Consider the following 27,645-nt stretch of genomic DNA (forward strand, 5'->3'; position numbering starts at 1 on the left):
TAAGGAAGGGGCATCAAACTCAGTGAGAAGTACAAGATAATGTGGATTTATAAAATTGTTGCTTGGTTGGAGTGAGCTGAAAGCAGTTAACTTGTCTTCAGTTTGCACATATATATTTTACTTGGATTTGGCATTTTTTGTGAATAGTCCATTCCTACATTTAGTTTGTCACAGAAGCCTGATTCTAAGTTCATGTCAGTTAAATGTACTTCAACAGTGCTCATTACAGAGGAATTGCCCACCTCTTTTTGTCTTGCTCTAATTCACCAGTTTCACCTTTACTGTCCTTTCAGAAATCAGTCCCCAGTTTTTCCTTTTCATCAAAATTAATTCTGGTGCATATCCTCTTGCCTTCCTTTCAAGATAGGCTCATAAGGCTCACCATACAAGTGTAGACCATTAGTCCACCAAGTTGATATACTTTCCCTGGTAATGATCAGAAGCCTTCTCCTCTCCTGCGCCAAGAAAATAACTAGCCAATTGTGCAGTACTGTATGTGTGATGGAAAAATTCTGTCTTAACCTTGTTTATGTGGTCAGTTTATGCCCTGAAGCATGACACCTGATTATCCTTAAATCACAAGTGTTAATGTCAGACATTTACCAACCCTTTTAAAAATCCAAGTATTATGTGAATCTGGCTGCCTGTAGCACTGAATTCCACAGGTTAGAGATCAAAAGCAGCTCCCAGGCTCTGGGGAGCCCAGTGTTTCTTTCAGATAAACTTTTTGTCAGAGATCTGTCTATGAAGGTTTAGTAAGGGAGTAAAAGCTGCTTGCAATGGTTTTGTAAACGTTTCCTGCTGAGTAGTTCATAGGTGGAAATAAGTCTGCACAAATGACTCCATGCTGGTTTGCATTGTAGCTGATGCATGTCTTTTTTAAGTTTCCTTCACAGCTCTGGAGAGCTACCAGGAGTGGGATTTGAATAGAGTTAACTCCTTTTGCTTACAGAGAAGCATGTGTGATGATAGACTATCAGATTCCAAATAAAATATCACTAATAGTGAGTGATTTTTAAATTCGAATCTCACAGGAGTTTTTTCCGTTTGCTATCCTTCATTGAAATGGAGTAGGTGTGTTCCTGTCTATACCACGATAGTTGCCTGAATACCCTGTCATATCCTGAGGTATAATGAAAACAAACCCAATGCTGTTATGATTATATTTGTTGTTGTTAGGTAGATTAATAAATATCTAAAAAGTTGAGAGAGCTTTTTAATTTTTTTTTTTTTGACAACTTGAGGCCTGGTCTAAACTACACAGTTATGTCAACATAAGGCATCATACGTCAACCTAATCATGTCAGTGCACACACTACAGCTCTGTCCTGCCGATGTAAGTGCCCTACTACACCAACATCATAACTCCAGCTCCACGAGCGGTTAGGGCGACGGTGTCTCTGCAGACACTGCGTTCCTTACACCGGCTGTTGGGTGTCTTGGCCATTTCACGGTTCTCATCTCCGTGCAGCTTTTATTATTTTTCTATAGCTGACATTTTATAATATATTTTGGAGGTTATTTTCACTCAGTGTTATCCAATTCTTATGATTTGTACTATAAGAACCACCTTTAAATCACAAAAAATGGGCATACTCCAGGCATTGGAAGGCAGAAGCCACTGAATTTAAAGCGAGGAAGAACAGAGGTTAATATTTGGTCCAACCCACCTTTTAGTGCCTTACATATTACAACAGATTTTATAAGAAAAATCACCCACTGAACTCATACAATATAGGTTCTGTGGGATAGAAGGAGAGTTAGATATAAAATTAGTCTTAACCAACAAAAAAGAAACTGAGAATTTATGTTGGACAGTAGCTGAATGTGTAAGGACATTGTGTGTTAGGTCTTTTAGATACATTTTAAGAATTTGTGGCCCACTGTGATCTTTTTTAAACTTGTCTTATTTAGGTTTGTTTATATTATGGCAGTACCCAAAATATGGGTGAATAATGAAGTACAGTTATGTATACTTTTGTTTCTGTGTTTTAAGGATGTTGTCTGTCCTTACTTTTAATAAGTTTCCCAAAGTATCAGATAATTAGATGCTTGAAGAAAGAACAGATTACAGAAAGTTCATAGTTACTGTATAGTTCTATATTCTTTCCAGCTGAAGATCCATCTGAAAACTATGTGAAACTCAGAGACTTTGTACTTGTGAAGCTCTGCCAAGATCTGCCTTGCTTTTCCTCAGAGAAGTTAATGCAAGGATTCAATCAAGAAATGGTGACAGAGGCTCAACAAAAACTGAAAATAAATAAGGTATTTTAAAATTTGTACAGGTATACTCAGGCCTAATCTAATCAAATCTAGTGCTTAGTATTCAAAAGTTTTCACAAACACAGGTGCTCTGCTCTTCAAGTTTCTAACACACACCTCCTGGTCTACATGCAGCATATTTCTGGAGTGCATTTGGAAATGAAACATTTCCTAGCTTACTATGGTTTTAGAAAAATACTTTTCTTTCCTAGAATGCTTTGATACGGTACCATTAGTATTTTGGCATAAGACTTGACTAGGAGGAACAGTGTGTTTATACAAATAAAATATGTTTTAATTGGATATATAATAGAATACGAAAATGTAGGGGAAAACTGCTAAAAGGCAGATTCTAAGCTGCTACAGAACTGAAGATTGAAGGTAAGCTCCTTACGGAGTGTTTAAACTGCAGGAGCGGAGCTGTGGAGTTGCTTAGGAGCTCTGCTTCTTCCCTTAACTTGTTCTGGATACTCTGATTTATTTGAACTTCTGATTTTTATGAAGTCTTTGAAAATACTGAGACCTAAATAAAAAAAGTGTACCCATATTTTACATATGAAAACTACATAGTGGTGTAAGGGGAGAGCCGAGTGCAGACCTCTTGTATGTCTATGGGACATTACATTTGAATGGATAAATATTTAATATTTAAATGAAAACTTAGATAAACATGTAGAAATAATAAGTGTATCAAAGGCTCCATCTCTGTTTAAAGAACATACAATAAAGGCAGAATAAATTCTTTTTAAATGCTGAAAATATGTAACTTGATTTCATATATTTTGTTGTAGATTTGGAGGCTTTCAGAGGTAGTAGGCAATTTTGTTAAACTATTCATTTTGAGTAAAGAAATTTCTTAACTTATTTCTTAAGTTAATAAATTGAGTTGTTAAAACCCATTAACATAACCAGAAATTTGCTGTATTCCTCTAAATAATGTTTCATTGCCCATTATTTCTAGAGGCTGACGGAAACATTTTCCTCTAGAACAATGTTCCCAAAAGCTATAGAATAGATGCAACAGAAATGGAATGGTGTAATGGCAAAAGGAATCTTTTTTTTTTTCCAAATTTGTGAATTTTGCTAAATACAATTACATCACTACTTTGACTTGCCCCACTTTACTGGTTTGGGGTTTTTGTCCGATCATCCCTCCCCATCTCCTAAATAGTTTAGTTTTAAAACGGCTGTTCCATGCTTAGATACAGAACTGGGAGGAAGTGGCTTTAAGGAAAGCTGCAGGTGGGGCAGCTCCAAATTAGCAGTGGAACCACAGTATTATGAATTACCCACCAACAGACCAGTCCCAAACTGTCTTTCAACCCTGGCTGCAGGGTTCCTGCCAGTTAATTAGATAAACTCCTGTGCAGCTCATGCCTTTGTGACTCTAGAATCCTTTGCAACTGAGCATTGCTGCTTCTGAAGTGCCATTGCAGCTGGTACAAAGGATTCTGGGGTGCATTAAAGGCATTGGTTGCACAAGGGGGATTATTTTAGAAGAAACATTGGTAGAAGACTGAGTGAGCTGCCAAACTTGTCAGTTATGAAGTACCATAGAAGTAAGGAAGTGATGGGAGGAGGAGAATCAAGTCTCTGTCAGTGCCCTTTGAATCTCTCATGATACATGTAACATCCTGAGCAAAATAATTGAACATGTAGCATTTGCACATCTTTTCATTTCTTAAATCATTCAGCAATAAGATTGCAAATTATAACATTATTATTCATACTGTTTTTCTTTTTTTTTTTCTTTGATTAGCAACACACAAGACGGGTTTATGAAATTCTCCGATTGCGTGCAACAGACATGGGTGATCCAGAACAGTCCAGAGGCTATAGGTTGGACATCAAAAAAAGATTGATTGGCCCATATAAGGTGTATATGACTTCAGTACCTTTTAACACTTACTCCAGAACTAAACAAACATGGTTTTTGCTTTCGTTTCTATCAATACAGCTGATGCCAGTTACGTTGCCAATCAACTGTTGCTAGTTATGCAGCATGAAAGTGATCTATACACAAATATAGAGCATTTTTGTATTGTCTAGTGGTATCTTTTTACACTGCCATGCTGAAGATCCCATTTTACTTTATATGCTAAAATCTGAGATACCCACAACATTGAAATTTCCAGCGGTATTTCTTACCTAACATTTAGTTGTATTGCATTATTTAAATAATATGTTTCTTCTTCGAGTGATTGCACATATCCATTCCACTGTGAGTGTGTGCATGCTATGGGCACGTTTGTCAGAGATTTTTCCCTCAGTGTCATCCATCAGGGCAGCGTGAGCATCCTCTGGTGCCTTGCGCCACTGCATGCAGGTATAAAGGGCAACATTGCTCCCCGACACCCCTTCAGTTCCTTCCTACCGCCAATGACAATTATTGGCGCTTCGATGCTTGTATTTACAAATCTTCCCCCTTTTAGCGTATATAGTATGTGCACTATTAGTTTTTAGTCTAGTGTAGTGTGTTTGTTCATAGTTAGATATAAGAGTAAATTCAGAGTCTTTTTTTCTAGAATTGGGTCACCAGTTCCCATTTGTGTACGAGGCTTGGTACTGGACTAATGCCTTGTTCTACTGGCACTAAGGCCTGTTGCTCATATAAAAGTCTATGCCAGTGAGCAACCCCCATACCAGCTGCCTTAAATGTGTAGGAGAGGCCCATGTGAGTGTCAAACGTCACATTTGTAGAGGGTTCAAGCCCTGATCAAAAAAGGACAGGGCTGCCACAATCAAGTACCTGCTTATGGAGTCTGTGCTTCGCCCGCCATTGGAACCTCCCCACTCGGAACAGATCCTTGTCACCAGTACCTAAGAAGAAACAATGTAAGTCTCCCAAAGACTCAGTACCGAAGCCTTCAAAATCTACAGTGAAGGCACCGAGTGGAGGCAAGGATTCAGAGATGTGACAAAGAAGAGGCACCACCAGACACACTCCGTAAGCCAGCAAGGATTGCTGACTCTGGAGCCCAAGAAGGGTCCAGGGTCCACTGAGACCAATCCCTGAAATGTTGGCGCACCTTTCGATACCACAGTCAGGAGCCTCTTCCAGTACCATCTACACCCGAGGCTTCTGAGGCAGCTTGAGTTACTGAACTTGTTGGTGCTGGCTTCCCCCATGGTTTAGAACTCCTGCCTGGTACCAGGATTGGAAGTGCACATCCTTACAGTCCCAGCTTCAGCCCCAAACCGCCATTCAATACTGCGGGCTGCTACAGTTGCTGCACCTCTCTGTAGGGTTCCATCCAGAAGGAAGTCAGCAATGATCTCACTGGTACCCCCATCTCCAGACTCAGAGCCAGTCTCCCCAGTTCCAATGATACTAAGGTAATCACCACAGATCAGTGCGTCCTAAGCACGGTGGAACTGTGATACACCCTTCAATTTATTTCAATCCCTCTCCTTCCCCATCCCTCTTCAGAGACCACTCTCATGAAAGCGTGCTACTTCAGGAAGTCCAGTTTCTCCTCATGGGGGACATACAGGAAGTTTCCCATGTCGTTCAGATACTTGTTAATCCCAAAAGCAAAGGGGGATCTTGGGACTATTTTAGATCAAAGGGAGCTAAATGAGTTCCTAAAGAAAACAAAATTCCAGATGGTTAGTCTAGCATCTGTTATCCCTTCCTTAGATACCAGGGTCTGGTACGCTGCTCTTGAATTAGAAGACATATACTTTCACATGGCAATTAACCAGAGCCACCAATTCACAGTGCTGTCTTTCGGCGTATAAGCAGCACCTCATGTATTCACTAAATCCGTGTGCTGGGGTTCATATACCTTTTCTGTACTGAATTAACCAGTTTTGTTTTAAGTTAGTTTTCACATTTCACTTTCTTGAAACATGAGCACCTTGCATACCCATTTTTCACTAAATATTGAGGTTGAGGTTTTGCTGTATATCTTACAGTCATAAGTATAGTTTGAAATAACAAGCGCATTACTTCTGTGGTTGGATAAATAAATTCAAGCCATGCTATTTTCAAAAACTGCTTCTCAAAACAATTGCAATTAAACTAACTCACTTGTACTTACCTCACTTTCCAAATTATAACCTGTTGTGAAACAGCTTTTCATATTGTCAAACATTCTCATCTTTACATCACAGAGATGTACTTACACTCTTAATATCTTTCTTGTACTGATGGTAAGGTCTGATATTTATAAAGCACTTTGAGATCCTCAGTTGAACAGGGCTGTATAAATGCAGAATATTGCAAACTATCTGCAACTCTCAATCTCATGATAGACCTATTCCATCCTATAGCTCTCTCCTAGATTAATGAAGTGAGTGCAGAAAATTAAAACCAAAAATTTTGTAACACTTTCACTCCTTTAGAACTGTCCTTGTTAACGAAAGATCATTGTTGAAAATACTGAACTAAGATACTACATCTGTTCTCACTGGTCCATGAATTGAAGGGACTGCTGAAGTTGAGAATGTTGTGATGAATGTAATTGCTATAATTAAAGATTTTCTTTTTTTCATAACAGTTCTTTTAAAAAGCAAAAGATTTGGTATGAAAATGAACAGGAGAATATAATTGTTTGAAGTTGATGCTGTGGATTACTTATGAAGTCGTGTAGGGCATCAAAAGGGGGAAGAAAACTTTCTCCAAGAGAGATCATAGAGAGTGGGCTGATGACTCAATTATAACTTTTTTTTTTTAAAGTGTTCTATTTAGGATAATAAAAGAGCATGGGAGTCAGCAAAATAAGCAGAGGATTTGTTTTGTGCCTTAAAATATGATTCTGCTGTGAAAGGTGGCTATCTAAAAACAGTATGTTCTCAGCTGAGGTGCTCCATGTGAGTATTCAAAGTAAGATCAGCTTACTTTGGTCAAAAGAATAATTTTTTGTTTGTTTTAACTCTTATTTGCCCTGCGGAACTAACACACAGAATGCAATAGTGAGCTGGAATTGTGTTTCTTCCCAGACATCAGTGGAATTGTTCTCATACTGTACCCAATCCACCAACTGCAGGGAGGTACAGCCCACAGCTGCTGTTATGGTAGCAGCTTTATAAAAGTTTCTTGGAGTCAACTTCCCAGCATGTATAGACATGGAGTGTATCAGCATAGTCCCTGTACGTTGCATATACAGCTTCATTGTGGATGTTTACTCTCTACTTCAGGCTCATTAGCAGGCTTCTTCTCTCCTGGGAATTGTTCCCTTCATCTCTTCAATTCTCCTTCCACCCATGCCTGATGGCAACAGGATCCATCAATCAATGCTCTTGTTATGAGACCAATAAGAAAATAATTTCTACTGTTGTCTCCCATTTCAACAGAAATAGTTTGTTCCTCAATGATTTACTTCCCCAAACAACTTGTTCCAAGGGAACCCACTCTTGGAACTGACTTATCAGGATCTCCAAAGCAGCAAGCTTCAGAAGCTGGTGTGCCCACCTAGGTTCCCTGATGTGCTGGCCAAAGTGTTCCCAGGAAAATGATCAATGGAGTATCAGTTGACTAGAATTTGGGTTCATCTGGTCTTTGTTGAAGAAATTTACTCTTTCCCTGGAATCTATAAATTCTTACAAATTGTGACAATAGAATGACCCTAAGCAGTGTTGCCAAATGTGGGGGCACTTTGGAGTTCCTCTTTGTGTAGAGGTGATCAGGATTGTGTCTTGTATTGAAAGGCCGTCATAGGAAGCAGACAGTTATGTCTCAGTAAGTGCCCCTGCCAAAGAATAGTAATTAAGTTAAACCAACATGTTTTATACACCTTACCGCCTCTTCTCCCCCTACCCCCCCACCCCACCCTGGCCTGTGCGGTCCCTGAGATGGAACTTTTTCTACAACAATGAAGTTCTTGTGTCTACTCCCAGCACTGACAGAAGTCTTCTTGGAAGATGGACACCTTTTCCTTCAAGTGGAAAGTTCTATACCTTCATCCCATCCATCATCATTAGCCAGAGTTGCCATGAAAAGTGGCCTGAACAGGGCCACAAAGATCTTGGCTTTCATATGTCAAGGCAAGATCTCTTAAAGCTGCCCAGCAACCAGAGATCTCCTGATTTGGCTTAATCCTGCACCCAATCCAGAGGTGCTTGTCTCTAAACCTGGAGATGAAGGGTGGTATTTTCCAAAGCTCTCTGTATTAGCTTAACTCTGCTCTCATTGAAGTCCATGCAAATTTTAGGCTAGTACTGAGCACTTTAGATTAGAATATCCCACCTCAAGAAGCTGAACTTTCTGGACTCTTGCCTACTCAAGGGATCAGGGAAGTTTATCCTGAAATCTGGATGAGACTCTAAAACTAAGATTTACCGCTGAATTGTTCTTCACTTGCAGCCTGGTGTGCCCCCTTCAGCATTAACCCTAAAATATTATTTTAAAAAAAGCTTTTGTCAAGGTCTTGCAGGATGGTGGTTGTCCCATTCCTCCCCCACTCCCAAGGATGTTGGGTTCACAAAGGCTTATGTTCCAACTATCCATGTTGCCCTTTGGAGCTTCACCATCACCTTCTGGATGTTAAGAAGGCTAAAAAGTACTATCTGGACAGAACAAAAATCTTTCTGCAGATAGAATTGCCTTTTCATTTTTTATGGAGATCATGAAAAGCCTCAAAGCATCAAGACCAGTATAGCAAGATGAGTTTGTTCTGCTATTGTTTGGGTCTCACAATCAGCAGGAAACTTCCACTTCGAGAGCACAGCCAACTATACCCGTGATAGTGTCAGAAACAGCATCTTCGAAGCTTTTCATGGCTGTGACTGGATTGTTTCTGCTATTTTTACTAAGCATTACAAAACTGATATCGTAGCTGTGTTGGATGCTGCTTTCTGTTACTGGGTCCTGCAAGATGACCCTGTATTCTTTTCCTTACTGTTTAATTTCCAGTTGGGCCAGGACTGGTGGATTGATGATAGGAGAATTGAACAATTCCTTTCACTATAAATTGATCATCTACCCAGTCCAGCAATTATTTTATTCTCTCCTTGAAGTTATTATTGATTGCTGTTGCTGGGCATTTATTTTTAGTTGTGGATATGTTTTGCTTAAGCTTTTGAAGTATCTACTGGGAGTATGTTGAGGCCCCTCTTGCCTTTATAGATTGGAAATTGGTGTCTTGAATCTTCTTGAGAATTGCTTTTGTGACCACAGCTATGAGCTGGATTAGATTTATACTGGTAGGAAACTGCCAGCTTGCAAGTTTAGGAGCAAAAATGTCACATTACACATATTCAGTTGCAGTCCAAATTGTCCCTTCACTCACATCTGTGTAATGCCAGTGAACATAGTGGAATTGCACAGGTGTAACCAGTTGCACAGGTATAAGTGAAGGTAGAATTTGGCATGCAGAATCTTACAGGTGACCATGAGAAAAGAAAGAGTTTAACTTGAGGGTAATATCTCAGTTTGATAGCTTTTATAGAGAAATAAAAAATGTGGATAAATTTGACCTTAAAATAACTTCAACTAACATGGACCCTTGTGATGCCACTTTAACAAAGTCACTATTTCCAAGTAAAACTAGACTTTAAAGGTACCTTCCTGCCTTTCTGAAAAAATAATGATGTTTTAAGAATGAGTAATAGGCTTAAATTCATAGGTGATACTGTTCCAATTAAATACCTTTCAAAGAAATTGGATATGTAGGTGTGAGGGGAGATTTAATTTTTTTTGACAGCAGCTTCCTGAAGGCTGCAAAGAATAGTGCAAAGAGTGAGACTGGTGGTGTTTTCCCTCTTTCCTTTCTTTAAAAAAAAAAAAGACAAAATTACTTGAAAGTGCAGCTGGTCTGGAATTTTTCAGCTAAACATTTTTCATCTGAAAATGCCAAATTGTCAAAACCTAAACTCTTTGCAGGAAAGAGATGGTTTCAATGAATTTTCCATTTCAGATTTTTTTTTGAAAATTTCAAAAATGTTGAAACCGCATTTTGATGTTTTTGAAATGAAAGTTCCATTTTTATGTTCAAAATGACTTTTTGTTTAAAAATTTGTTACCTTATAGTAAAATGTAAAGATCTAAATCAAATCAAAACATTTCAAGATTATGAAAATGAAATGTTTCAGTTGTTCTGATCTGAATTTTTTTCCTGATTTTTTTTTGGTTCACAGAAATTTTCACAATTCTGACTTTTCATCTTGATTTGGTGTGGGAAAAATTTTTGAAATCTTGAAAATTCTCATTGAATGGGAGCCCAGGTCTACTTGAAAGGCTCTACAATCCAAAATATTGTTGTTTTTCTCTGCGTTCTGGGAAATGAGTGTAAAAGCAATATGTGGTGGCTTTTACTTTGAGACTGGCTTTGGGACTGAAATTTCTTAACAATTTTTCTTCTGTGTTTTACCAGAGACGGTATAATTACATAGACATCACAAAGGGTGATTCATTGCTAATGTACTCGGCATGTAGGACGATGATTGTAGTGCTGGTGATGCATGAATACCTTCTTTTCAGATAGATACTATTGTTGTAGAAGTTCCAATGGTGATACTGTGAGGTGGAGAGACAAAGCAGTGGTCCTGTCTGAAGCAGAAATGAGAAGTGCATATGCACACAAATGGAGAGATAAAGACATTGAGCACATCTCTTAAAAGTATTGCAATTCTGAATGACTTGCTTTCAACAAAACATATTTTTCTCACATGAAACTTTTATATAGAACAGCTGTCTCTGACTTCTCAGCCCTTACAGAGCTGTTGTCGACTAACGTAAAAATATTGGCTCATGAAGACTGACCAAACTTGAACTACAGACATGAATATTTAAATAATTGACATTTCAATAATTTCACTTCTGGTAGCATTTAGATTTTGAACGATATACATTTGATTAGAAGAAAATTACTAATTGATATACTTCCATTTAGAGCTGAGGAAAAGACAAGAACAGCAATACATGCTTGTTTTTCTTGGTATTTTCATATTGGACATTAGGACACAGACCTGTGGAATCATGATGTATGTACTTATTCATATTCTAACCGTGTACTGCAGTAGCTAGTTCCTTTATGAAAAATGTATACAAACCCTGCTATGACCCAAGTGGTGGGCCATTAGATACTGTGGAAAGGCCAGGAATACTGGTTCAATCCACTAAATAGGAGGGTGTGCAAAAGCGGTGTGCAAAAATCTTAGATTAATTGACAACAGATACAGAAAAAGGGGGAATAAGTGAAAATCAGAATTCTCTAGTGATAGTGCGGTGGGAAAGTAATTATGGAAGTATAATGGAGTCAAATTGTTGCAGGGGTTCTCTCACTCTGAAATATATTGATTATTTATCTCTTTATTGGTCCGTGCATATGAGCAATTACATCTTAAAAACAGGAATGGGATATAGTAAACCTGAAAAGTGTCCTAAAGAGTATTTTGGGAGGAGAAGCCAGTACAAGGAGTGTGTGGTACTAGCAAACTCTTCCATTAACAAACAAACTTATTCCCATCCCAGAGGTGAAAGTATTGGTAGTGGTAGGGAGGTAATATGAGGAACAAAAAAACAAATAATGGTGCTGTTCCACTGGAAAAACAAATGCCAGGTGGCACAAATACTAGAATATTAACATGCCATATATTGAACACTGTCTCTCTCACTGGGGATGATCTATCCAAAACTTACTACAGCTACACTCAAAACCTACTCAGAAAGGGTGTCTTTGACACAACATGCTGCCACTTTATATCAGTGGAAGTTTTGTAGTAAGTGAGCTCAGCTGACCAAAATAGTGATACCCCTTTTTTCAACACTGAATGAAACTTAATCCCCCAGTTTAACTCCTGCTTCCAAGTAAGAACTTTTAGTCTGTAAAATGTATTACCAGGAAGAACAGAGTGGCAGCATGAGAAGATGATGACCCATTTGTGCCACTTTAGACCTACTTGCCTAGCCAAATGTAATGCACAGGTGACAGTACTGATGAATCTGACATACTTGCAGTTTGTTTCTATTAGGATAGTCTGGGAGAAGATCATTTAGGTGGAAAGTTCAGGAAACTAAGCTTTTTCTTACTGCTCCTTTTCATTTAGAGAGAGTGCATTTTCTACAGAATTGGTAACTTCTCATGGTGATAGCAAAAACGGTACTGTAATCTTTACTTTAAAAGGTTTTCTGATAAAGACCGTCCCCAAGGGACAGTAAGAAAATTTGATAACCACTATGAAAGAGGTAAAGCCCTATTATAGATTAAGAACTCATTGAGATAGGAAAATAAATAGCCAAGTCTTGATGGAGAAGAGGTTAATAGGAACAGAGATCATGAATAGGACTAGTGGTGGTCACTATTTAATTTTTAAGCGGGTGGGGACAATGGTGGAAGAAGTGGCGTGGTAATAGTGAATTGGTAACATCTGTAGATGACATGAGTCAAAACTAGGAAGGACTTGAAGAACTTGGAAAGAAGCAAACAAAACTAAGGAATCGGGCAACTTTTGATGAAGTACAAAGTAGTCATTGGTAGGACAAAACATATTGTAAGTAACAAGAATACTCTTGTCTGCTACTAGTTTTGGATTAGTTAACATCTCAGAAAACAGTCTTAGGCTACATGTGTACCGCTCAATGAAGTCCTCTTACTGCACAGCTGTGCTCAAATAACGTTAGGCTGTTTTTAAGAATAGGCTAGAAATCATGCTAGTAGATATTTGATAATACAGCCTCACTTTCAGTGCTATGTTCAGTTTTGGTCTTCATCACCCAGACGCTAATGGAAAAGGTCCAGAAAGAGGCAGTGAAAATCTAGTTTAGGGCTTCCATAGAAGGAGAGACTAAAAAGATGAATTAGAAGTCAGAGCTGGGAAAATGGGAGGTCACTTTGTCCAACCTCCCTGCTGATGCTGAACTGTTCTTGGTCTATTAGTGGGTGCTTTGTCCAGTCTAGTTTTTAAATAACACAAGTGTTGTGGGCTTTCTTTGGGAAACTGTTCAGACCTCTTATTTTTCCTGCTATTCAGCCTATAGTTTCCATTGCTCATTTTCATCCCATCATTTCAGGCTATTTACTCTTGAGGTCAGCCTAAAGAATTCCTTCTCTTTAATATTTTTTCTGTTAAGTTGGCGAAAGTACAAGAAAGGAGATGTATGTAAAACAGCAAGTGGTCTAGAGTGAGCCAGCTGAGTGCTCCTTTTTACCCTTTCCCTATAATACGAGAACAAGAGGCCATTCTAAATTAAAATGCAATACTTTTTTTCTCAACATATAATTAACTTGTGGAAATAGACTGCCTCTTGGTAGCACTGAGACATTAGCTTACTAATATTCATAAAAGGAACAGACAAACATTCATAGGAATATCATCTGCAATTTAAAAACCAAAAGGCATTTCAATCTTTAAGTACAGTTTAGGCACAAACTGACCACCAGCTGGGGGCAGAAATTCTCTTTTGTCTGCATTCATGCCATAATTACAAAATTAGGTCCATTTTGTGAGGGTTTATCACTTGCTCTGAAGCACACCACTTTGGCCAAAGAGTACTGGATTACATGACACCTCTCTTCCTCTATAGCAATTCCTTTATTTCCCTGACTTTCATAACTAAGTACTTAGTCCCATATTATCTTTAATCAGTATTTTAAATTCCTAATAGGTTTTGGGGAGGGGGGTTTGGTAGTAGTTAGGTATAATTTATTGATGGGTAATGGGGTGGGGGTATGTGGAGGAGCTTACCAGTTAGTGAGGAAACATTTTTGAGGTGCATTCTTGTCTGTTATATTGTGCAACAAGTGACCCGTTATGTGTTTCCACTAATAATTCTCCTCTGCTAGTATTTGTGTGGGTGGGTCTGTTTTACTGCTGTTCCCAAATATTGATCATCCGCATAAGATTTTTTTTGCATCAGATAAATTATTAGGCCTTCCTTCCTTATTCTTGGATTATTTTCTAAGTAGTGGAGGAAGGGTGGTTAAAGTTAGTTTTTAGTAGCTGTTAAATAGATTATGTGGGAAATATAAAAATTTGGCAGAAGATCAGCATAATAGTACATAGGTGTGGTTAACACTGGTAGAGGAGTAATATATAAAGTAGTATCAGTTCAGATGGTTACCAAAATTAAGGTCAATATAACATTTTTTTTCAAAATCAAACCAACAACACGCACACAAAAAACCCACCAAATGAGTAGTACTACTCCCAGTCTCTTAGCTTCACGAAAAAATACAGAAATCTGGATATTACTTTCTTTTAGTTTATTATTGACCTCTTTGTTTAGACTTTCAAGGGAAAAAGTGTTTTATCAGGAGTATTTACCCAGCCTCCCACTGCTCTTGTTTAAAAGTAGGGACATTGTGGAAAGAAATACGTACTAATAAAAGGAATATATTTAATCAATAAACACCTTTTGGATAAATCTTTAGACTCTACTGCTGTTCACTTCATTCTGAAAATACAAATATCTGCCAATAAAGGTGATGACATTGTTTTTAAACCTGTTTATTTAATTGTTTAGAAAAAGCAAAGAGAACTTGCCAAGATGAGAAGATGTCTGAGACCAGAGGAGTTGACGAACCAGTTGAACCAAATAGACCTAAATATGCAGCATGAACAGTTAGAAGAGAGCTTCCAGCAACTTGTTTCAGATTACCGAAGGGTCCTAGAACGACTTGCTCAAGCATGAGAATTCTACCTTTCTGTACTGGGAACTTGCAGATTTCTATACATTGTGTTGTGAAGCACATCCATAATTGCTACTTAATTGCAAAATCTCATGTGACGTTTTAATCACATTTAAGATGACTTTTTGTGTGTGTTTTTTTCTGTGCATTTTGAATATTTTCTATTTTTGTGCTGTAGATTTAAAGATGGTTGTACTTAGGTTTTGGGGCACTTATTGCTTAATAAACAAGAATGTAGATTCTGAGATGCACTATCACTGCAAGTGTTCAGGTCTTCTGTACAGTTTTGTTCAGATGCTTAGTGAGGCTTGAGATGAAGCAGATTGGACTACCGTAGCCTGGAGTATTTAAGAAGTCACTATCAATCTCAATACTTCAGTTGTTCATAAGGTAAGTTAAAAATAAAACCAAATGTTTTAAAAGTGAAATATTTGAGTTAACTACTAGAAAATTTTTACAAAATTCTATTTCATTCTCCTGCCCTCTGCTGTTCATGACCTGCCTCGTGCATATACTGTTATATGGCTCTCATCATATGATCTGAGCCCATCTTAATTAAACAATATAAAAACCTCATCCCCTCCTGCCTATAGGAATAAACATAAATAGTAGTGATTTTTTTTAGTAAGTTTCAGTATGTTTGTGTTGAAAGATGACTGTGTGTGTGTGTGTAAGAAAAGAGTTGTTGATGGAATGCTAATTTGAAGAAATGGACTTTACATTTGGCTCCAAACACTGAAATCCATGGTCATTCTCTCTCTAGGGAATTCTTGTTGAAACCGTTGATAAGCAGTAACATATTTATGTGTTTGTTTGATAGTTTTAAAACTCTTCCCAGTTAAGCAATTGGCTTAACTCAGTGTGCTTAGCCTATGGAGGCATAGCTTCTCATTTCAAGTGTGCTTAGGTTACTTTTATAATGTTCCACACTCTCTTGTGATGGTATTTACTTGCAATCCCATAACCAACTCACAGCTTTCAGAAACCACTAGTTTGCTAACTCCTTAGCTCTGAGATTTGGAATTTTTGGCAAAGTTTGCCAGATCAAAAACTTTAAAAATTGAACTGATGACAAGAACACCCAAGTTTAACTGATGCTATCGGACCACCCTTCACTTTGCTTTATGACTTACCACTCCTGCAGATCCATAAGAGTCCCACAACGCTTAATATTATTATGTACTTTACTTGAAAACCATCTGTGGAGCTGTAATATTCAAAGTGTACAAACAGCAACTATAACTATCTACATTGCTCAAGTTAATGAAATAAATGTAAGTCTGATAGGGTGAATCATCCTTTTCCACATAGCTGCTCCCTCTCAAAATCCTGTCTGTGCAGTAGTCCCCTGTGTCAATAGTCCTTCTCTCAGTAATGTACAGGATGATATATTAGCATTGAAATTGTTATACTGACAGAGAGGCTCTATGGACTTGCTCTTAAAATTTATTTCATAGATTTCACAGTGGACTGGTTGAAATCAAAGCGATTTAACAGATTTTAATCCTGATTTAAATCAATTTTCATCATGTTTTGCATTTGTAATTTTTAGTTATTTTCTTAAAAGTTGATTCTCATTAGTTGCTAACCCATTAAAATGTTGTTTGTAACTAAGTATAGCCTTTACACTCAATGTGGTGCTTCTTTTTGCTAACCAGGAGGATACACTATATACACATTTATTTAAGCAATGATGTAGCTAAACTTAAATTATTCAGTCTCAATAAGACATTTTAATAGTCTTAATTTTTTCATTTTTTATTGTTATAAAATGATGAATGATATATTTCTTATTTACTAGATGATAAATTTTTTATTTGAGATTTGTATCAAGTTCTATTTGGACGGAAATTCAAATTCAATTAAAAATACACAAAAACAACAGGTTTTTTTGTATTAAGTAAAACTGCCCTAAATGTGTGGGATACATAAGAAAAGTTTATCCAAAAAAATATGAAAACACATTTTGCCTTTAACAGCGATTTACTAAACAAAGGAAGTATTCTCTGTGTAGTTAATGAATTGACCTGATTGTTTCTGGTCACTGGGTCCTGCGACATTTTAGAACGATTGGATCTCATCCTCTCACACCTAGTTTTTTTTTTCACAAACTGGAAGAAGAAAACCAGCTTTCCTGCTTTTTTCAACTCCCAGTCAGCTTCTTAACTTTGAATGAACTTGCATTTGTACTGAACTAGTTGAACCAACAAAAGTGAAGAAAATATTCTCTCTCTACCTGCAGAAGATGCTTCTGCTGTCAAACATTGATTTAGCACTTCAACCAACTCTGGTTGCAGGTGTTTAGCTATTAACTTCCACTAGCTCAGTGCTTTGACTTTCTTTAAAACTTCAGTAGCAGACATGCTGCTTAATATTATTTTTGTATTTAATTTAAATAACTTTAATATATTTTAGGCCTTAACATAAGCTGTTCATTTCAAATTTAATTTTAAATACGTTTATTTTTAAAAATCTATTTAATTTAAACATAAAAATGTGTGTTTTTTTTTTTTTAAAATCATTGATTTTTTTCATCCATCCTGATAGATTTGCATTGATAGGATAACATGCTTTGCACAGCTTTGCCATTAAATGGTCACGGGAATCTCATTTTGTGGAGCTATGAACTTGGTAGCATAATATACAGGCATTCAGTAGTTAACTTTTCATACTTAAGTATCTTGGTTCTTTTAAATGCTGAGAGAGAAAGGAAAAGTTTACACTTCAGCTATAGATATTAGCGCAAAAAAAAAAAAGCTACCTGAAATTGGATAATTAAATGTTGAATTAGGCCATGTTTTCTCCTATTCATTACCCCTGTTAAACATAAATAATTACTAACAGACACTCCAATGACAAGCATTCTATAGAAAACTAGAAGGATTCTGAATGCAAATTTATATTTAAGCAAATTTAATCTAAATTTTCCAGGATAAACTAAACCAAGAAGTTGCTGTTCTTCCATTGAATTATTAAATATTTAATGGGAACTTTTCATTATATATGGAATAAGCATTAACAGATTTATTTTAAGTGATTTTATCTTTTTAAAAATTCTCCATGTATTTCTTACCATTTTGGCTACAACCAAGTTGCTCAGTCACTTTAACTGAAGACCAGGTGAAACTTTAAACTTCTTGAAACAGGATTTAAAGGAGAGTTTGCTGCACTTGAAATACCATGTTGAACTTTCAGGTTATACAGCATTGGTCAAGAAACTAAAGTTGTGTATGATGTTCTTTGTTGTAGAAGCATCAGAGTGCTGCTTTCTGCTCTCTGACGTAGTCTTTCATCGCTTATTAGACAATTTTTATGCAAGTAACAGTGAAAGTCTCTTGTTACCAGTAGAGAAACCTTTGAATCTGAGCAAGTACTTCAAAGCAAAGGGGTAAAATAAAATGAAAAAATATTGGAATACTTGAAAAGTTGCCAAACTCCCTTCAGTCTCAAAATAAAAGTTACAGTAACAGCAACTCAGCATTAAATGTAGTTCTACTCTGATCAGCAGCTATGTAGAAACAGCACCTTACTCACCATTATCTGCTCCTTGTATTAATTCAGAGTCCCAGCTGCTTGATCATTTACAGAACAGGGTTTTTTTAGTACTTTTTATGCCTGCTAGCAATACAGAAAGAACAACAGATATGGGAAAGTGAGGTGGATTTTATTTTGGCTCTCACATCTTCAGAATTGTTAATGCAGTTCAACTGCAGGGTCAAATTCTTTTCTGTTACATCTGTGCAAACCCACTGCCATCCATGGTATTGCACAGGCTTAACAGAACAGAATTTGGGTTGCACACTCCTATTCTAGTGGTGATGTGTGAGAATGCAGCTAGACTGTCAGATGGCATGTTATGTGTGATCACCTAAAAAACCCAACATTTTTACTTGAAATGGAGCAAATATGTTCAAAACAATCAAAATGTGGAATACTCATTGCAAATTTTTGTACAGCTTTTTGGAAAACAACCAGACTCTAATTTTCAGATTATATGGGTAGATTTAATGACAAATGCATTTTTAAATATTATTTTAAAACCCAATTCCTGTGCTTACCTGAGCAGTGCCAAGTTTAGAGTTCCATGTTTCCCCTGCAACAGTGGAGGACATCATAAATGCCTAAAATAGTGCAGAAAAGAAGTGCTTCTTAAACACAAGATAGTCCTTAAATACAAGAACTTTAAAGGATCAGGAGGAGAGAGAAGTGCACTTCCCAGAACCATTAAGATAATTTCATTCTACTTCTAGTGCCTGATCATCCTATGATGAATTGTTCCCCTTCATGAGGCTTGGAGAAAGACTAGGCCCAAGACCTTCAGCTAGTTGCTGGTCTTGGTCCCCAGGAAGGCATTAGAGAACTGCCCTGCCCTCTGCAGCAGTAACAGGATGTTCCAGGTAACCCGTTACTATGGAACCTTAAGAATAAGTTTTTCCTGTGCAAAATATGTTGTTTAACACAAACTTTAAAAAAAATTTTTTTGTAAATGCAAGCACAAAATCCTCTAGCACGGAATATGATTCTTCTGAGTCATTGCTAACCCCATTGCTAACCCACCCAAGGCTGAAGAAGTTTGTGACAGCAAGAAAATGGAACAGAATCTGAGAAAACATTCCAGTGCTCTGACCCCGCATACCTCCCTCCCATCTGCTATTGCAGACAAGCTGCTGTTGTTGGGGAAAATCCTTAAAATCTCATGTAGCTGCTCTGCCCTTCTTCCCCCAAACCAGCAACTCAGTGAGAACCTGGCTATATTTAAAGGATGGGTTACCCAAACCATACAGTACCACAAAAAGGCAACTCCCTGTCCCTGGCTTTAGCTCTACTGCCCACAGCAGATTCAGCACTAGCCGCATCAGGGTTCACATGCATAAGGAATAGGGAACCTGGCCTTCGCAGAACTCTCTTGCCCACGAGCTTTTTGGGTGGTGGCTTGGTTGTCTTTTCAACCTCCCTTCCTCTCCATGATTCTGCCTGAATTTCAGGACAGGGAAACTAAATTCTTCCAGAGACTTTTGGCTGTGCTGGTTTACAGGCAGACAACTTGCCTTTCTTCCTACCCCCAAGTTCCCAATTCCATATCCCTGTAGTCTTTAGAGGGAGCAAGGACCTGTGATGTTACACCCCATAGTCTTAATGCTTATGATATAGATATGGCATAACTGAGATATATTGCATGCCAGATGGGTCTTGTAAGGTATCATTGGAAAGGTTATAATTTACTGAATATGATTATCTAATTTGTATGCATGTGTCATTTCTGTATCTAAAGTTAGGAATATTGACTATGTAACAATTACAACTGTGTGTGTATTTGGGAGACACCCACCAGACAACAGCCCATCAGGCTTGATGGGCCATTCAGAAGAAACAATAAGACTTTGAGATACTAATCTCTTTCTTTCCTGAGAGGCATCTTGTGACGTAGCTGTGACGCTATTAGGTCAGGTGGTCCTGTCACCTGGTACTAAATACCATCTTGGACTTCTAGTAATTTTCCACTAAAAGGAGGGGAAGGTCAAGACTGGGAAGCAAAAGATTCCTGCCTTATGTAAATCTTATTTAAGGCTGGGAGGTAAGGCAAACAGGACTCTTCTCCATTGTCTTCCTGCCCAAGAAGAAAGACTGCTGAAAGTACCTGACGAGACAAAGGAACTGAGCTGAGGGAAAGGCAAGGGCTGAGTCCAGACTAAGACAAGAGTCTAGTCTGTAAAGAGAAATAACTGGAACTCGAAGCTACAGAAACTCTGCAACTTGCCTAAAACAACATTTAGGGTGAGAAATTACTTGTTGAAATCAGGTGAGCTGTAGCTCATGAAAGCTTATGCTCCAATAAATTGGTTAGTCTCTAAGGTGCCACTAGTACCCCTTTTCTTTTTGTTGAAACCAGTCTCTTTAAGATCTTAAGCTTAGTGTGCATGTTTTGTTTTATTTGCTTGGCAATCTGCTTTGTTCTGTTTGCTATCCATTATAATCACTTAAAATCTGCCTTTTTTAGTTAATAAACTTGTTTTGTTTATTATTAAACCCAGTTTGTGCAATTTCTAACTGTGGGGGGGGGAGAAGTGGTGCGTCTCTTCCTCCACATTGAGGGAGGGGGTGAATTTCTTAGCTTACGTTGTATAGATTTCTCTACAGCACAAGACAATATTATTTTGGGTGTACCTTCCTGAGGGGAGCTGCACTTGAGTGCTTCGCGATTTCCTAGCTGAGTCTTCCCATAGAGAGCTGTTTGCAGATTCTGTGTGATTTTATAGCTGGTGCCTCGCTCTCCGGCCTCTGGCATGGTAGGCTAATTCAGCAAAACGGGGAGAGAGAGCCCAGGCTAGTGGAGCAGGGAGGCTCAGTGAAATCCCAGTACATTAGGTGGCATCCGAGAAGGGGGGTCCAAACCATGACAGGACCCTCCAAATGGGACTACCTGGGCCCACAACCTTTCAGAGTAGTTATTAGGAACTATGTTACTCTCAGTTGCCCTGCTAGCCATTGTCCTACCAAATTGACTCTGTTTGACATGAAGAAAAGGCTTTGCGGCAGGTGAATGCAGAACACCCCGCTACACAAAAAGCACAAGCTGAGATGCAGGGTGGTTTTGAGTGAGTCTATCTTGAATGAGCAGCATAAATGCATCAGCATTTTATCCTGAGTCACAACAAACAGCTAACTCACAGAATGATGACAAAGGCAAGTGAGGAGCAATACACCTCTCAACTTCTTTTTCACTTGCTGTCCTGAAGAGAGCAATACCATCAACCAGGAATTAGAAACAGTAGAAGGAAAGCTTTTGAAGTTTTAAGAGCAGTGAGAGAAGGAAACTCTGCCACGTACTTTGAGACTATTCTATAACATGAGTGGTATCTATCTGACATCGCCAATGAGGAAACCACCTCTGGATAAACAACAAATACTGAAAACTAAAAAGAAATACAAAAAAGTCACTAGGAAATAGTTTTAGCAGCCAAGAAAGAAATCTATCTGATGTCAAGGTAGAGAAGGAGGCATAAATCGCAAAGTAATATCGATAGAGGTTCGTGTAGCTGAGGCTCTGCATCTGAAGCAATATCCTGGGCAGAAGATGTCCATGCCTCCTATGAAGAAATACAAAAAGCTGCTGTATGTGGTTTCAGTCCAACCTACTATCATCCTCTGCAACATTCAACAGAGGCATACAGTAATGCCTTGGTAGGAATTACTCTTGTTTATACAGATAATTTTATCGATTTATTCACTGCTCTTTGTTTTATAGTAGGATTGTTGAACTCTGGAAGAAGGAAGACATTTAGATTATCTTGTAATGTCCTTTCTCTGATTCTGAGTGTCTGATAGCAACTGTCTCTTATACTTTTTATTTGAAGACAGTTGCAAATTAATCTTTTGTCAATCTCCTAACAGTTTAAGTACTGTCACTGCTTTGCGAGTATACTTTTCTAATAGCTGTTCCTTTAGATTGAAGCTGAGCAACTGCTTGAGGACATGTACTCTGATCTGCATTCTAGCCTACAGAAGGGAGAGCAACTCAATTTAGCAAAGGTTTGTTGGACACTCAGAACAGGAGATAAGTAATTAGCAAGTATGTTTGTCTTAAGTACATACATGCAGAAATGTGGACCCAACTTTTCTTGTTTATTGCAGGGGCTGAAAATTATACTGGTTTGAGAACTGGGACTTGGCATGGTCCTGGACCAGTGCCAAAAGCACTGCTAGAACAGGGGACCAGAAACAGTTTTGAAACTGAACCTCTCTATCAGGGTTAGTAAAGAAAACTGTATACTAGTTGGTAAAGTTTGGAATTTCAGCTTTTCAAGGTAAACAGCATATGTTTCCTACCCTGAATAGTTACATAATACTAAACTTTAAAATGGACTAAGCATAGGTTGTATGCGGTGGCATAGCCATGTTGGTCCCAGAATACTAGCGACAAAAGGTGGATGAGGTAATATTGTTTATTGGACCAACTTCTGTTGGTGAGAGAGAGAAGCTTTTGAGTTTATACAGTCCTGTGCTGCAGGTCTGGGAAATGTACTTGGAATGTCACAGCTAAATACAGAGAGACCTGGGTTCAGTTCCCAACTCTGCCTCTAACTTGTGGGCAAGATACTCTTCCTTTTTGACTGTTGCTTCATCTGAGCAAAGGTGATGATGCCTACCCTTCTTTGAAAAATACTTGGAGATCTATAGAGGAAAAGTGCTAGCTAAATCCAATGTTGTATATTTTACCATTCTACCTTTTCTCCCTGTATCAGTTCTGATCTGATTTCAGCAGTGTGTCAAACTGCTGGAGCTGAAATACATGGCTGTAAGCTGACCACCTGAAAACTTGGAACTGAGGCTTTCAAACTGCAAAACGTTCTCTAATGCTATTGATTTGTAAGGCACTGGTCACTATAATGTTGGATTTTAAGTGGGGCAAAGAAGGTAGCATGATAAAATATTAGTCTGATATCTCTGCACTGGCTAGGAACATTGTGACAGATGAATACAAGTGCCTTTAGGACCACTAAGCTATTCCAAGCACTAGTCCTGGACCAGGTACTGGAGAGGAAAAAGATTTCAGTAGTTAATTTCCATTTATCCCGTTGTTTAGCTTGCACAGGCTTTTAGCCACACAATTGGCTCTCACTGATATCCTTCACCCAAAAATCTCAAGCAGTAGTTGAAAATGGAAGGCTAACTATTCAAAGCAATACTAATAGATGCACAATTTGTTTGCAGGTTTCAGAGTAGCAGCCGTGTTACAGGACACTATCCATCATCACACTTGTTTGATTTCTAAGGAGGGAAAGCTGAATGAATAGGAATGCTGCTTTCTCTTCACCACCCAAACCTTTCACAATGCAAGAGGAAAAATAAAGTGGAGAGCCAATATAAATAACCATGTCTACTCAAACTACTCCACCTATCAAATAATTGTCTATCATCAGGTCAATTGCACCTTCCTCTGAAGCATCTGGTACTGACTGTTGTCAGAAACAAGATACTGGACTATAAGCAGGCTTGGAAGGATTTGATTTTTATCAGTAAATGTTGGTAAACATCGATTTCACTATGTACACGCAAACCAATAAAAATATTTTCATCAATGATAATTAACAGATATGCAAAGTAAGAAGAATGCTGCTTGAGAATTTAGAGCTTGATTTAAGGATATTTATTTTGTATATTTAGAGATGTGATGCTGACAACCCTGCATAATTTTATGCAACTGTGAAAATTTAAATCAATAAAAATTGAAAAAATGCTTTAACATCCATAAAAAGAAAAGGAGTACTTGTGGCACCTTAGAGACTAACCAATTTATTTGAGCATGAGCTTTCGTGAGCTACAGCTCACTTCATCGGTTCCGGATGCTGTAGCTCACGAAAGCTCATGCTCAAATAAATTGGTTAGTCTCTAAGGTGCCACAAGTACTCCTTTTCTTTTTGCGAATACAGATTAACACGGCTGTTACTCTGAAATTTAACATCCATATTATCCATAAAAATTATATACAAAAACTGAATTCTGCCAAGCCTAACGAGCATCTATGAGGCTTCTCTGCAGTCCCATTGTTAGCCCCATATAACTAGAGGGATCATTGATCTGATCTATTATGACAATTCTCAGGTTCCCAGGTTAAAAATGTTTAAATCTCCAGCACAAACAGATCTAAAAGGGCAGGTGAATTCCTCCCTTCACCCCTTTCAAAATATTGCAAGCTAATAGAAAAATGTTGATTTAGACAAATTCAGTTCAGCTGGAAGATCTTTTAAAAAGAATTATTGTGGCAGGTGATTACATACAGAAGACTTGGGCTGATCACATATGTGCCTCAGTGTTCTGTCTTGTTCATTGTGAAAGCTCTGGGTGACAGCAGAGCAGGGCTGTGTGCTGTCTGTTCCTGCAGCAGCTGCAGCTTTTCTTCCTTTAGCGATCAGAGAAAATGTAATGCTGTTAACATGCCTCAAATAAGAAGAATGTGCTCTAGTTAGGGCTGTTCTGAGTAAATCTGAGTGAACATAAATGAAATCTAGTAGGGGAGGGGAAGGCTCAGCATCTGCCTTCTTGTTTCTAAATGCATTATAATGAAGGAGATGCTCCATGTTTAATATAATTTATTTTTGAAGATGCTCATCTCCCTTCCCACTGAGCCTTTGCTTATCTTTTGAAATAAAGCATGCTTTTAAGATTTTCATGTTCCCTGCTTAGTTTATCTATTTCATGTTAATCTTAACCTAAAACCTGTTAGGTAAGTGAAAGGGCTGTATTTTTTTTTATGTGGTGTCAAAATTTATTGTAATCTTTGTCTATTTTATATGTTTGGTTTATCACTCATTTAGAAACAATTTCTGTTAGAAACGCTTTGCAGTTCATTTTGAAAATATCATTTTAAAATGATGATGTTGAGCTCTCAATACTGAATGCCCATTAGGAGAAAAATCATTTTATATACTGATACTACCTAAAGTTGTCCCACCATAGGTATATTCTTTCCTTGCCATGTGCATATGACTTTCACTTGATGTTAATGTAGGTAACTTGCATGTGCATCAAGACTAAATACTTCCCTACACCTCTCCTGAACTCCCCCATCCTTCCCTTAGTGGTCAAATCTAGTGGGTTTTGAACACCCCTGCTCTAATTTCAATTCCTAGGGGAAACTCCTCCCACAGCAAGTTGACTAATCGTTTCAAAGGTTTTGGAAGATTTTGAGTGACTTGTGAATAAAGCCATATCTAAGAACAGAGTAGCAAAATCAAAGTTTTTCTGGTGGTGGGTTTACTAGTAGTATCTGGTCACAGCAGGATGCAAATCCTTATGTTTAATGTGCTTAGATTTAGTGGGCACTTCCTTTCTGACTACAACTAGATCGGTCCTCACTTATTTTCACTGTATCTGAATCTGTATAAAAGTTTGACTATACTTAAATCTGACAGGTTATAGGTGCTTTCTTACTGAGTAGCAAAAATCCTCATCTAAGCACAAATTTAAGACTACTATAATGATTTCCTAATTGGGCTTCCTTTGAAACTGATCCAGAAGTTGCACTTGTTCTTTAGGATAATGGAAAAGAAGCTGGGCATGCCAGTCTTCTGATCCACACTTGACTTTCCATACAAAAAATGAAACAATTCAGTCTTAGCAGTAGTATATAATCACATGTACTAGTTCCAAAATCTGCCCTCTGTTGGCAAGGTAATTGCAAGACAGTTGTGGCATATCTGGAATCCTTGGATTTCCTTGGTTCTTGTCAGTTAGGTTTCAGGCTCATGGAGATCAAGCTAACCTCTGTCATTGGTCTACTACAGCAGCACTCGATAAGACTGACTGAGATTTTCTTGAGTCATCTATGGCCCCTGGCAAGAAAGCACAGAATTGCATTTGAATAGTGTCTGTTTCTGCCCATTAGAAAAACTCCAGAGAATAGTGATAGCTAATTACCTATCTGCACCCCCCCACACACACCTACACACACGGATTACATAGGAACCTAAGGATATAGGACCTGAAGGCCCAGTCATCTGCTATTGCAGACAACCCCACCATGTAATGCCGTTCATAAACTTTATTCTGAAGTTCTGTAGTTGTTCTGGCATGCAGCCCTCCCCCCATTTCAGCATGTATGTAAGATACTTTGAGCTGGGTGGCCATTGTGCAGGTTGCATGAAGCTCTACATTTCTTTAATTGAACCAAAGGTGAGATGTCTGTTTTCCAAGTGCCTTGCCAAGATGAAGCAAGCAGGCTGAAGCTCAATCCAGTGGAAGAGAGATCATGCCGTTTGGCTGAAGGAGCAGTCATACGGAGGTGTTGGATTCTGCCCCTATGCGTAGGGGAATTCCTTGAGTCCTACGAGGTAGCAATGGGTAAGAGTGGGGGAAACTCCATTTTTCATCTATTTTAGCTCAACTTCTCTTTGATTTGGATCTTGCCACTTTCATCTCCACATTGGATTATTATAGTGCTACCCTTGAAGACAAGTCACAGGCTACAACTGATACAGAATGTAGCATCTCATCTGCTTAGTGAGTCTTGATGTAAGGAATGGATTAGCTTACTTGTTCATATCTGGGGGCAATACAAGGTACTGCTACTGAGCTTTAAAGAACTACATGGTTTGCATATGAGGTATATGATCAACTGATACACTTTAGCTAACAGTCCTTAAACAGGAACATGTGGGGGATGGGTTGCACATTGTTTTGAATAGGAGGCCCTCAACTTTTGAAGTTGCCCCCTCGCTGGTTCAGTAGGTAGTCTGTCCTTGAGAGTGCAGGGTAAAGTTCATATATTTTTCCATGAGTGGGTGGGGGGCTGATTGCATTGATGGTGTTTCTCTTGTTTTTAACCTCTTTCTAGTAAACTACTTTTTAAGAATCTGTATATGCACCCAGAGACAATAAGAACAAAGCAAGGAAATAAATACAAAGTTTTAGCCATCTACTCTTATCTGATGGAAGTTTGCAGGAGCAATCCACCCCTCCCCCACAGCTGATGTTAAAACATACTGCAAGTTTTTGGATATTTTTACCCTCTTGGACTATTTGTCACTTCTGAATTTTGGGTTCCCTCCCTTTCCTTTTGTAGCTGCTACCCTAATTGCTCCCCATTCCTCTTATTAGTTGGGTATTTGATCCCTTTGTGCTTGATATGTTTGCCTTAGAGCTGTTGGGTTCATCATCTAGATCAGTGGTTCTCAAACCTTTTTTTTCCACACACCACTTGAAAATTGCTGAGGGTCTCACCGGACCACTTAATGATCTTTCCCAATGTTGTTTGTACCATTAGCTAACTATAGTAAAGCGCTTTGGATAAAAGAGCTATATTAAAAAAAAC

The 27,645-nt window shown here is 38.1% G+C and overlaps 1 protein-coding gene across 3 annotated transcripts in view; it reads left to right on the forward strand.

The window, feature by feature from the left end:
• Window positions 1-15,410, forward strand: part of HAT1 (histone acetyltransferase 1) — a 52,230-nt gene extending 36,820 nt beyond the window's left edge. For all 3 annotated transcript variants that reach the window (XM_073305833.2, XM_073305832.2, XM_073305834.2), the window contains 3 exons: window positions 2,114-2,265; window positions 4,022-4,138; window positions 14,669-15,410. In XM_073305833.2, coding sequence (XP_073161934.1) covers window positions 2,114-2,265; window positions 4,022-4,138; window positions 14,669-14,836 — 437 coding nt within the window. In that variant the 3' untranslated portion in view covers window positions 14,837-15,410. The remainder of the gene's footprint in view (window positions 1-2,113; window positions 2,266-4,021; window positions 4,139-14,668) is intronic.
• Window positions 15,411-27,645: the final 12,235 nt, after the last annotated feature.

Source organism: Lepidochelys kempii, chromosome 11 (genome assembly GCF_965140285.1).
Source record: "Lepidochelys kempii isolate rLepKem1 chromosome 11, rLepKem1.hap1, whole genome shotgun sequence".
Lineage (NCBI taxonomy): Eukaryota > Metazoa > Chordata > Testudines > Cheloniidae > Lepidochelys > Lepidochelys kempii.